Raw genomic sequence first — 13,461 nt, 5'->3', positions numbered from 1 at the left:
ATAAGGTCGAAAATAGATATATAAAAACATAACGTCAAATACGTATGTAGTGAAGTAAAGTTAAAATAGTTGTACTGAAATAAAAAACCGAACATAGAAAGATTTCTCCTACGCACTCGTAGCGTAACGTACTTTGTGAGTAAGTTTGTAGTATCCTTGGGTTAAGCCCAAACAATAAATAAATAAATAGAAATACTAACGTAAACCTATCCACTTGCTTAACGAATCCAACGAATAAGTTATTGATATTAAGGTCTGCAGTTCGCAACACTGACAACTCACTGTTGTCACAATAAGCAAGCAAATAATTCCCGAGGGTGCAATATTACCATCTTGTCCCTCATTGGGAAATACACATACATCGTCTGACCAAAGTCTCGATCATGCTCACGCACGACCCTCACGGGTAACATCAACAATATTAATAAATTTTCTATATCGTAATCTTGATCATTTAAATACATGTTCGTAATACTCATTTGTCAAACATGTTCCAATCATACGATCTCTATACCAAGGCTTAAACAATACCATAGCCAAACCAGAAATGTAACCGTAGTTACACATAACTCTAACAAAGGCAAGTGTCTAACATAACTGGCTAAAACTGTAAAACATTCAAAAGCAATATGTCATCTAAGGTCTAGATAGTTCATTCAGACTAGCCATTAGTCTGAAGGTGTAATGTGGTATTAGACCAAAAACTTAGTATGTATGGCATTCAAGAAGATTTCCTTAAACTTGAAAATGAAACACGTATCACTGTGAGGTACAGTAGTGACATGCACCCTATATAGCTGAACCATGTAGTCCACAACGCCAAAGTGAACAGATTCACATTGAATTTCTCTCGAATTTAGCAAAGAACTATGTAGAGAAGACTAAAAGAACAATCAAGGATTTGATAGTCGAAACAAATCCATCAAATCTAAAATACAAGGTAACTGGATTAAACGTATTACATGTCGCTACAACAGTAACTTTTGGAATATTCAATCACCAACGATAAAGATTCGTTTAGCAAAGTATTTGTCGGGTGATTGAAGAATTAATGATCACAACTAGATTTCATTATCTGAGCAATTCTTCTAAACAATCTACTTGCCTTTGAAATAATACGAACTACAGTAGAGTAGACATGTACCCAAAGTTGACTAGAATGTCTTATAGCACAAAAAGGTGGCTATGGCATCATGGTCAAAGTAGATGTTGATCAAAACGTCATAAAACCCGATAAATTCAAGAATGAGCAGTTTATCAAGAGATCTAAAATGTTGTCCATCTGGACCAACGGGAAGTAAGTTGACTTGTCAAGTCGGTCTATAATCATTGAAACATCATAATAATCTCCACATGCACAAGATACCTCAAGATACCTCATACAGAAAGTGATTATAACCACTCGAACGATTTATTGATTATTCGCAAATAACATCATATCCAAACTTGTGAATTCCAACTGAAACGAAATAGGAAAGGCTGGGAATGCTCAAAGGTAAATATGTTTTTGCTGCTGTAAATAGTAACTACGTTTGCACAACCGGGATGATACACGAAGTGCAAGTGTAGACATTGTCTTGGTTCTTCCATCGTTAGTGTCAGAAATCTAATTATTTTCAGATGAATATGTACTTGAGATGTCTAAGGTTGATAAATATTTTGGACACGTATCTCCACAGAGAAATGTCATCCGATTTCCAAGTAAAGATGGTAACTGTTGACTTAAAGTCATAAGTAAGATGATTCATTTCGTACAGTTCTAAATATAAGTGATACTTTGTCATACTGCTTCTGCACAGTCGAAACATCCAAATAACATGTCATCCTGGATTTTCAAGATAGTCAAAGTTATCGAAAGGTGTAAAACCAATGTGAGATGAGACAACAGTTTAGTTGTCAGGAACTTTATTCATAGTCAACATCCTAAATTAAACTAACTTTCCTTGGTCTTAAGTGAGGAAAGACACTATAGCTGAAAAATCGCTAACCAATTGTCAATAAAATCGACAAGACCAAAGATATCTCGAATTTCACAACACTTTGCGAGAATTTCAACCTTTTTCCACGAAAACCTTTTTGGGAAAAAGAAAGGATATTGTTTATTGAGATCACATCTCTTGAGAAAAGTACTAATTTATTCAAGGTTTACAGTTGAGAAATTTGATATAAAACTAAATGCCAGTGTTAAGAAAATTTGGTCTCGTTGCTTGGGTAGATGAGAAAGTCATCGGTAAGACCACCACGAATTCGTCAGGCTATGGAAGAAAGCTCGAGTTACAAAGGTTGGTTGGCTAGACCATTAACTCGAAGTAGGGTTTAAATGGTTTTTAATCATTACCTGATAGAGTTGCTAAAATCTAGGTACGACCTCAAGGTTCGGCCTTTCGCCTTCAAGAATAGGTTTGAGGTTTCCTAGATAAGGTGTTTGGTTGGATAAATTCATAATCGGTAAGCTTTAGTAACTAAGTTTCTCAATGATGTCAGAGACGTTCAATATGAAGCAAGGAAAATTGGTGTAATACTAAGAAGTGGGTCGATGATGTACTTCATTTCACATTTTGGTGATATTCCAGGTAAAATTTTGGGAAATGACGCCTGGATGTACGTCTTCAAAACGTACCATATTACTTCCTTTCACTATGCCACGTGCTAATAGGTCTTCACAGTTTTCTCGATACTCAATTCACTCTAATAGTGTCAGATTAACTCATACTTAGATTCTAATGTTTGTCGGTGGACGTTACCACACGAATGACTTGGTGAGAACGTTCGGGTTACCTAACTGGGTAATATGATTAACACCACTAGGAATTTACTGTCCTAAGACAAGGCTTGCTCCTAAATTTCCATGATTTAGTTTCTTTAGCTCAAATAGTTATTGTTAATCAGTTTAACAGTCGCGTCGCTAATTAATGAACATAAGATATTTTAATATTGTTCACTACCCTGAAACTGTAAACCGACATTCTGGTATAAAGGTATCACTCCCAGATACTAGCACATGTGTCCGGTATTAAAAATCATACTGCCTGAATACTGGTTGACAGTTCCTGGATATCGAACAATATCATCAATTAGTAGCACCACCATAGGCTGATTACAGGCTAGAGTTCGCTCGGGTAGTTGTTTTCAGACGATTAGTAAGGAACTGGTCTTGTGAGTTGGGTCATTAATTCTAGGGAAAATACTTACTACTTCGGGGTTTTCTATTGGCCGTAGGTATAACAACTCGTACACTTGCGCCTATGCTTGTCAAAATGACAAGTACATCACCAAAAGAAATTCGGAAAACTAGTATTGGTTGGAACATCCTAAAGCCGGAAAGGAAGTTGTTATTAATCTAATTTAGAACGGACTTAAACGGAAGTCGATTTTCCTCCTGAAGATCTGGAATCATCATTAATGCATTTGAAAAGATTAGTGTTATCGAGGACCAAAAGTGATTGTCCCAAGATGTTCTTTCGTCAAATGCTACTGTTTTAGCACCACATTGTCACATGAGACATTTACGGAAATTTTGACGAAGTAAACTTTGTATGAATTCTAATAGATGATATACTAACGGATTCTACCAAGGAATCAAAACTATTTCTAGTTTCCATTCTCGAAAGGGTTGGTAGAAATGACTAGATGGTAATGGAATTACCAAATTTCCCGTGATGCACAACTATCGATATAATAGCCTTGATTTAGGGCCTACAAATTGTCTCAAATCTACATCTTTCCTTGGCAAGGAAATTCTTCACTTAAATTTTAGAGGCTATCGCCAAAGTGATTTTCTCGAATGTCAATAAGTCACCTAATCCACAAAAAACTTAGGAAAACCTAACACATTTTTCGTAGTCGACAAGGTGGCAAAATTCAACATTTAGGCTCAAGAATCGAGAATGTATACATCACGCGTGTGATGAATGCAATACTGCCCAAACTTATGCTCTTATACCAAACAGACACACCCTGACCAAGAATGCCCACTTGGATTCTGAATCGAGCTGTGCTGGCTGACACCTGAAAGGTGACGAAGCCATAAAGTGTAGTATAATGGAAAATGTGAATAAATATAAACCTAAAAGTGCCTAAATATAAGAGTGCGCTATGAGCGGGAATGAACCCATTTCACACGTGATGTTAGAGCATAAGTAAAGTATAGTAGAGTGGATTGAGAATCATACAATTGAAGGTAATCTCCAATACCAAGATTTTCCACGAATCCTCATCGTTAAGAAAGCTCAACTAATAAAACCTGGAGGGGCGAAAAACAAGGGTGAGTGAGTCTGAAAATAAAGTTTTATAAAAACCCTTCTGAAAACATTGTAACCCCTCGCTGTAAAACAAGTATAGTTTCCAAAATATACTTACTATGTATAGTATAAAAATACTTACCGTAGCCTGCAAAATCTCGTAACTAAGGGCAGCACATCCAAAATCACAAAATCTCAATAGTAATATAAGTAAAATCAGGTGCTCGTCAATCTATGCTAGCACACAAGTAGAAGTCACCTAATGCGACCTGTACGATTGAACTGATGTTCATCAATCTATGCTAGCACACGAGTCAGAGTTGCCTAATGTAACCTGTACGACAGGACTGGGTGTAATCATAATATACGCTTTAGTGCTACAATCATGTGAAGATTGGCGCTATTCGCGGTCACCTATGAGTCGAAGTTACCAAATGCAGCCTATATGATAGGACTGGCACCTACTTAGATCTAAGGCAAGCGTGCGATGCAGAGGTGAACATACATGTGAAAGACTGGCCCTGGCCCTAGGCGAGAACTAACACCAGGGTGCACTAATGATGAGCAGACTACATAAATATAAGCATGCTATAACGATTCAATAATTCTAGTCAACATAATATCATTCACAGTCGTAGATATAATCATGGCATCAATAAACATACGCATATGTGTGCATGAATGGAAACTAACAAATATGTATATACTATATAAAAGAAACGACCCACTCACCTGAAGTCCGCACTGAAGGAAATATTTGTGAAAACTAGTTCATTTGAGCAACATCTATACATGCTATTAACAATTAAAAGGCAGAATCATGCTTGTATGCACTCAAAAACAAAACTTTACCCATGAAATTCAAAGCCTAGTAGTTATGGTGAACCAAGACTCAACTCAAAACAAAGTGAGTTGAGAAATCTTATACCTTTGTTGATTCCTCTTTGCATAAGCAAAGGCTAATCACCCAAGAGATACGGCATTCATTCCTTACTTCTTTGCTCCATGGATTTCTTGGAGGAGGGTGGTGGAATGGATTCTCCAAGTTCCCAAGAAAGGGAGCCTCTAGGTCTCCACACCAAGGAGAGCATTGATGAAGAGATGAGTGACCTAGAGGAAGTAAGATTGCTAGCTATTTTACTTTAGAGATGAGTGACATAGAGCATTGTGTTCTCATCTTTTCTCCGAAAGAAACCCTTAGGATGAAATGGCTATAAAGTTGCCTTTATACCACCTCACAATGGACTGGCAAACTTGCAATTAAGCCAAGTTCGCTACCCCTCTCTATATGGCCAGCCATTAAGGGTTCATTGGGCTTTCAAGCCCTTTGTGTTTTCAAGTTGTCATACAACTTGAGTTAATGGGCTTCACATTCAAATCCCATTGGGCCTTGCGGTCCAAAACTAACCCGAGGTCTATAACGAACATATTCATTTGATTAATTAACATATTAATTTGATTAATTAACATATTAATTAATCCTAGCCATAAATAATTAAACCATTTAATTATCCTTACTTATCTCCGTTGTTTCTTCAATCTCTACCTTACTCGGTGTATGATCCATTAGGTTCCTTTTAGCGAAGCAATGGGCGATTGTTACTCTTAACTAACAATTGTGAATTGAAACATACTTTCAATTCTCCCTTTAATGATTACTCATCTTTAGGGCTTCCACAAACCATGAGTGACACCTAGCAGTATGTTACGGCAACCCAAGTTAATCAGAAGAGATGGATAACCTATTCAGTTTAGGATTACAATGCAATATGGTATTTCTCTAATATAATACTCTTGACCACATTGTTTGGTTTGATAGTTTATTCATGTCTATTATTCAATGTATTCTCTTACTTATATGATTACCTTGAATGTGATTTGGAATGACTTCTTAAATCTCATTCATACTTTGGCCAGAGATTCTTAATCATATCATAGAGTATTCTCCCTCAAACGGTTTGAAGGTTAGAGATCCCTTGTTGTGCATTCACTTGCCTCCATGGCTAAGTGGCTTAACCCCAACTATGTCGTGGACACCCTCTGATGGAGTGACTTTGACATAGTCAAAGATCAAGGACCTAACCACAAGACAACTATGATGCCTCAGGTCAAAAAACTACTTTGCATTATCCCAACCATGAGTTCTCATGTGACATGAATATGAGAACTCCTTGTTGATCGTGTTCAGTGGACTTATTCTCTATTGAGCACTTATATGCTTATCTTGGTGTCAGTCACACCAATGACTCGAGACTAGTCATTCTCCTTAAGATCAGGAATGTCAATGCCCAATTGGCAATCCTATGATCAGGAATGTTTAGGATATGTATATGAAAGAGAATAGTCTTATAAATCTAACTTCTTTAGATCACATTATCCCAATTACATATTCCTTGGACTTATCGTTTGAGCATATAACATTTATATGAGACAGCTTAAAACAATAATCTTTGCCCTTTATATTAAACTAGAATAGTTTAACATGTGAAATATCTGTAAAGTATCATCATATGATTGGTTATAGGGCACATTTCCAACACGCACTACAACTCCCTAGCACGAGTATCGCGTCACGAGCGATCGTCGTCTAGAACAAATATCAAATCATGTCTCAAAATTCTAATCGATAGAACACCTAATTACATAAAACACATTCCCAAGGATGTTCTAGAATGCTTTGTGACCCATTGACCAAAAGTTAATTGTCAGTCAAAGGCCGACGGTAAGGTCCACAACCCTATGTAATTCGATCCAGAAGATCCGCACCTTGGATTTCCTATCCGCAACTTCCCAAGGGTTTCAATAAGCTTCTAGAACAATGTCCTAAAGTTTCGGAATGATCCAACAATCAGATCTCCGCCAATTGTTAAAAATTAAGTGGCAGCTGACGTTTAGATTTACAAACTTAGAAAACCCATTCGAGAAGATCCATATGTCAGATTCTCTATCCGTCAGTTCTTAATATCCTTAAATATTATGTACTATTACGTATCAAAGTTTGGTGACGATCCAATGATCGGATCATCAAATCATATAATAACCAAGTGGCAGCCCTTAATAGAAATATAACCAAACAATGGAATTTCATCAATCAGATGTCTAATATGGAATTGGGGCACTCACTTTATCCTAGAGAGGTCAAATGGTGTCTCTGCCCACGCGCCGCCCCGACCCGTGGGAAAAAATCAATTATTTCCAAAAATTACAAAATTTCATAGAAATGAAGATCTTAATGAGTAGAAAAAGTTTTATACTTGTGGCCAAGTCCAATTTGGCCGGGAAAAGCTCCAATTTCCCTCGAACTCGCCGGAAACCTTAGGAATAGGTGGCTTCGATTCGTCACCTCCGGTGCTCCGCCACCCCTATAGTTGTTTGGGCTTTGTTCTAGGCTTCAAGGGGAGTATAATGGTGGTGAAGATCGAAAGAATTCGCTTCACAAATGGTGGTTCAAAGTTTGGAACCACTCGAACCAGTCGGTGGGTTTCTAGCAACATCAGGCTAAAACTCGTCGAGTTTAGCTAGAATTAGGTGCTCGGGAAGTTGTGATGAGGTTTGATGATGATGGAAATTGGACGAAAAAACCGTCGGATTTTCTGCCCAAAACTGGGCCAACTCGCGGGTCCAAGGCCAGTTTCCTCTCTCCTTTCCCTCATGTTTCTCCTTTCTCTCCTCCTAATGGGTCCATCTCCTCACCTCTTTCTTCTAGTTGGTCCATCCACCCTCCTTTTCTCTCCTCCAATTGGGGCAATCCCTTCTCCCATCTCTCCTTTCTTCCTCCTCTCATCCGTCTCTCTCACTCATCACAATCATCCACGTGGCTCCCTAAAAAAAGTCACAAAAATATCTCCCAAAAATGAAATTTATCAATTTGTCCTCAGTATTCGATGTTTCGTAAAATTTTAACCGTAGCTCCGATTTTGATTCTGCTTGCACCTACGCATTCGTATCGTCGAGTACTCCGAGAATACGATAAAATAATAGCTCGTATGCATTATTAAAACATGGTCAACTAAAGTCAACAATCTCACTTCTAGAGCATTTTCGTCAATTTCACATTTTTCAAATTAATAAAATCGTAAAATCAGGGACAAGTTATCACATATACCTTTATGTAGGTAACAAAAAAATTTAAACATTTGATTTCGTAGTAATAATTTTAGCTTAGGCCACCCACAAAATAATTCCTGGCTCCACTGCCAACCACCTCAGCTGCCATTCGAGTAGTTGTACAAATATTAATTTTTAATATAATTAAATAAATATTTAAGGTTGTGATTGATTTTTGGCCTTTTAATTAATATAATGAGAATTAAAGAATTTATTTAAATTAATTTTTTTTTAATCTTGAGTATTTAAAAAAATTAAAACGGTTAGGGGACGAATATATCACCGAGCAAACTTTTATTGTTTTTTTTTTAACAGTTACCGGACGAAATTCTCGTCGGGCCAAAATTTTCATTTTATTAATTTCGAGTGACGCAACGAAGTTATGTCATCGGATTAGATGTATTTGTTGGGTGAAGTAAGTCAATGCTTCTTTATTACTCTCGGCGACTTCTTTCGTCGGTCAAACTCAGTTCACCCGACGGATGTGTATTTTTCATCGAATAAGACTTCGAGCGACTGTTTTTGCGTGACCAATTTGTCCTGAAGGATATTCAATGAAACCCAATTTGACCAGACAAATTATTTCCTCTGGCAAGGGATATTTTTTTTAGTTGTTTTGGTAAATAAAAACCAAGGATCAGGGTCTGGAGATTGACAAGCAAATGCCTACTTAAGCGATGTCCATGCTTACATACAGATTTTTATTTTTGATATTTTGGTCCGAAGCTTACATAAATATTAAGTTGGACTTAAGCTTAGATAATTATATATAATCATGTGATGAGTGAATCTGTGAAGAATCGCGATATAATGCCAAATAGGTTGTAATCGATTCTACATAGTAGAAATATTCGTAACTGAGCATTAACGAAGCTTTGCTCAATCAATCAAACTTTTTTTTTAAGAAAGAAGGGATCCATGAGTAATATATTTCATGACTTCTTATTTGTTTTTAATTAATAATAGGGAAAGAACATGGATCTCGTGTAACATTAGGAAGAGAAGTATGGACCAAGTGCAAGTTTTATTTTTGTCAAGAGAAGATTTTCATTAAGATAATTATCAAGAGGCTGGGTTACAACTGCGAAGGTATTTTACCTCCATCCGGTCTTTACAAGCTACAAGTGCTGTTCTTGAGTTCGTGTCTTAATGGCATATCTGTGATCTTTGGTTTGAGGTGATTACACTTTTCTTACATTAGAATCATTTAAAAGAAATTTAGACAGAATCAAATGGAGGTGACACATTTGTACTATTAGGGGTGCATCTGTATTTTTCACTCAAAAAAATGTTGTTGAGAGGCAGTGCCCTTGTGGTGTATGGAGGTTGATCATGTAAAGTGACATATCTTTGATAAGGAGTGGTGCTCTGCATCACTCTTGGTGCTTCCCTTGCTTCCCACAAGATTGTGTTCGTGTAGGGTAATCAGTAATGATCTTCTTACTCCGACTCTGTGTGTGAAATTTTGGGGTAAACTTTTGCTTGCTATACTACGTTTAAGAATTTCTTGTTCTTTGCTTTGGAAGGAGGATACTTCTCTATTAGGGTTTGTTTTACTTGCAGATGTATTTGGCCCGGCCTTTGTTGTGCGAGGAAGTTGTTTGTTTATTAAAAAAAAAATGAATGAAAATTAACATGCACATAAATATAATAATGCTCAACTTCAAAAATGAAAATTTCTTGTAATTAATGGGATAATACAATTTATTAGAATCGGAACCCCGAAATGTCCTAAGCCAAGAGTGTAAATTTCAAGCACATAGAACTAGTCTAGTATGACGACTCTTTCCATCCACCTACAAATTCCAACTCTCGATCATTGGTCACCTGAGAAAAAAACACATAATTACTTGAAAATATTCAGAGAATAATTCTGTTGAGAATATAAAATCCCACATTCAGAATTTAGAAGCGCTATCGCGTTATCTATTGATAATAATTTGGGTTCAATATTTTGATTTTAAGCATGAAAGTAATTAATGAAAAAGAAAAATTACAGCTGGAGTGAACGTGAATCCGATTTTAATCTCTCCGTGGTACTTTTTGTTCCTTAGGACATTGTATTTCATTGGTGGTAGTTTCCCTTCCTCATAAATTGTTCTTAGTGGAATACTGCAATGATCATGAAACCATAGTTCTTATGTTAAAGTACATATTAAGAAAACTGCGAATGTAAATCTAACTTGAATGTTAATTGACTAGAATTTTTTTTTTTTACATATTTTGGCCACAACTTGCCTTAATTCTCCCACAAAGTCATCGGCGGTACCAGTATCCTTGTCCATGATCATCAGGTGGAGTTCTGTCACACCATCAGCGACGCTGAATACAAAGTTCTCATTCCATTCTGGATTGGACCCTTGTGCTGCACAAACATAAAACTATATTTTTCGAATGACCGTTGGCAAGACATTAATTTTATTTAAACACGAACAAGTTATTCCTAGCTCCCCCATTTGTTTGCATGTAGAAAAAATATTACTCTACAATGTAAATAAATGTATGAGATTTGGCGGACTAGAACTGATCACCTGTTGCGACCTTGCTCTTCTTCTGCTGTTTCTTGCAGGTGATGATGACATAAGGATCCATATTGCCTACAATTGAACATTTTAATTACATCAAAAGAGAAAAATTTATTGTAAACTCTATTTAAAGGGCTCACAATGTAAACTTGATAAACAGAATGACAATACCAAACTCAACTCATCAGCAGGTCACGTTATATTTACCATTACAAAAAATATATATTTGCACACACAAAAAAATTGTGAGTGAGATCAAAGAGAGCCAAATTTACCGAAAAACTCTGTGTTTTTAAGGCCCTTGGCATTAACAAGGTTAACTTCAAGAGTTCCTCGAGGCATTTTCGCTATCGAAAGGTATAGATCTCTAGAGAGAAACAGTTAAAAGGTATAAACTTAAGAGGAAAACAATTAAAGGTATACAAATCCCAGGAGAGTGCGTAACAAAGGTATAAAAGCTCCCAAGGAGAAGAGATCAAGAGTTGATTCTGGATCTCTTTCCTTTTGGCGGGCTATGAAATTGCCGCCAGGTATTAATACTTTTCTCAACTGTTGTTTCGGACAAAGGATGGTTTGGAGGGTATGAGAACCAGGTCAAAGTGCATGGCTGGTGTATAACCTGGCCGTGTTTATCGGGGTATGAGCAATGATCATTACCATCGACTTTGAGGCCTAAATATGAGGGGGTTTAACACACTTAACTGGATAGCATGTCTTAATTTAATTCATCTACAAATTTACATTTTCAAAGCACAATAAGATGAAATAATATTTGGAATGCATCATGAAAGTAAGTTTGAAACTTTATAATCTAGATGGAGGGTGTGCATGATCTTCAAGATTTCTGAAAGAGAGAATTGTAAGTGATTTTTAATAGTGTAAAAGAAGAACAAAAACCAGAAATATCAATACTCACGACTATTTTATGGCACGAGTCACCATCGATCACTATATAATTTTTCGAGACTAGAGATGCATTCTTGGGCATTTTAGTCATGGCCAGTGTTAATATGAAATAATTGAATTTGATTTGGTGCTTGTCATATTTACTATTAGCAATGAAAACTTAGTTCAATGGCAAAGGTACTTAATTAGCTGCATGACAAAGGCTAAACTTTATAATCTAGAGCCTTCTATTCAAAATTTGAAACTGGGCAGTGAGGCTCGTAACATTTTATTTTTATTTATTTTTTATGTACATATATAATTGCAAATGGGTATAGCTACAAGTATGTTTAGTTTAGCCTTTTCACTTTGTTGGAGTCTGTGATATTATAATTACTCTTCTAGAAATAATTTTCGCACATTCTTTTTAGTTTATCACACACCCATCTTTCTTTCTAGCCATTAGATTAAATAAGCCAAACAAAATCAACGATTATGTTTAAATGGGGTGTGCAAGAGGCTAAAAAACATGTGCGTTTATCATTTCCCTTACACTATCTTTGGATGAAGAAATTTAAAATTTCTAAGGAATTTTAAAATGATGGGAATTTATTTTCTGGAATTTGTTTCTTTCCCCTTCTACCTCTGCCTCCCTCTCATTCCCACTATGTATAGATTTTGAGTAACGAATGCATATATTAAATTAAAGTAAAGCATGAACTAAAAAAAAATCTAAGTCTCATGAAATTCAAGGCCTAGTGGATGGTGAACCAAGACTCTTTTCATAAAATGAAGAAGAAAGATTGAGCTTTCATTCCCTTCAAGCTCATCCTTGTTTTCACAAGGTTATCACCCATGCGAGGGCCTTCATTCCTCTTCATATGCTCCACGGATTTGGCTCCTTGAATCCTTGGAATTTTGCTTCTTCCCTGCTCCTTTGCTTCTTGAAGATTTGGTGAAAGGATTCTCCAAGCACCAAAAGGTTGGTGCCTCTAATTCTCCACACCAAGGATGTGATGTGAAGAGATGAGATGGAAGACCTATAAGATATTTGATGCTAGTTGTTGGGGAGACTTTTAGGTCGAGGTGAACTTGGGCTTTGTGAACGTCCTCTTGTCTCCCTTGGTTTGATTTCATACTAGGCCCCTGAATATCTCGAAAGAATTCGTACGTCTTAGGAAATACTCTGGTTAGATCAATAACTCAAAGATAGCATCATTAAGCAAATATGGCTTGCTCAAGTGAGGCATGGTGTGGAAACTAGAAGTTCATCAATTTAGCATGAGAGAGAGAGAGAGAAATAGAGAGTTTGCATGGTTGAATAGGGTTCTTGGTTAGATCTGTAAACACGAAAATTGTGTATCGAATGAAACGAGAACACGTGTACAAAGTACATTTGTATTAATTTGAAGTTGTAGGCTACAATCTCTGTTTACAACTTTTCCTTTAATTCAATCTTCAAATTTGATGTAGATGGTTGATTGTTGATCCAAGGGTCACAATGACTTGATCTCGGATGAACGATTTAAACGATTGCTTCAAGTTTTGAGCTTGAAAACAACGCGTGGATGATCTTCACCTCTAAGGTGCGGCAAGGGTAGTGTTTGATATGGGATTTCGTTGCTTCAAGGGTCTTGGTGACTTGATCTTGAAATGAACATTGCTACAAGTTTATAAGCTTGCAACAAATTCTTGAAGGAATC

At 36.5% G+C, this 13,461-nt stretch overlaps 1 protein-coding gene across 1 annotated transcript; it reads right to left on the bottom strand.

Moving 5' to 3' along the window:
- Window positions 1-10,010: 10,010 nt before the first annotated feature.
- On the bottom strand, window positions 10,011-11,385 carry LOC126600187 (elicitor-responsive protein 3-like). The gene is made up of 5 exons (XM_050266753.1): window positions 11,149-11,385; window positions 10,880-10,945; window positions 10,587-10,713; window positions 10,346-10,460; window positions 10,011-10,175 (listed from the first exon to the last, which is right to left on the bottom strand). Exons 1-5 carry the CDS (start codon window positions 11,213-11,215, stop codon window positions 10,119-10,121), a joined length of 432 nt encoding a protein of 143 aa, XP_050122710.1. The 5' UTR covers window positions 11,216-11,385; the 3' UTR covers window positions 10,011-10,118.
- Between the last annotated feature and the right edge of the window lie 2,076 nt (window positions 11,386-13,461).

This window comes from Malus sylvestris, chromosome 14 (assembly GCF_916048215.2).
Source record: "Malus sylvestris chromosome 14, drMalSylv7.2, whole genome shotgun sequence".
In the NCBI taxonomy this organism is placed as follows: Eukaryota; Viridiplantae; Streptophyta; class Magnoliopsida; order Rosales; family Rosaceae; genus Malus; species Malus sylvestris.
The sequence above is the reverse complement of the archived record's forward strand: the minus strand, read 5'-3'. Positions and strand labels throughout refer to the sequence as shown.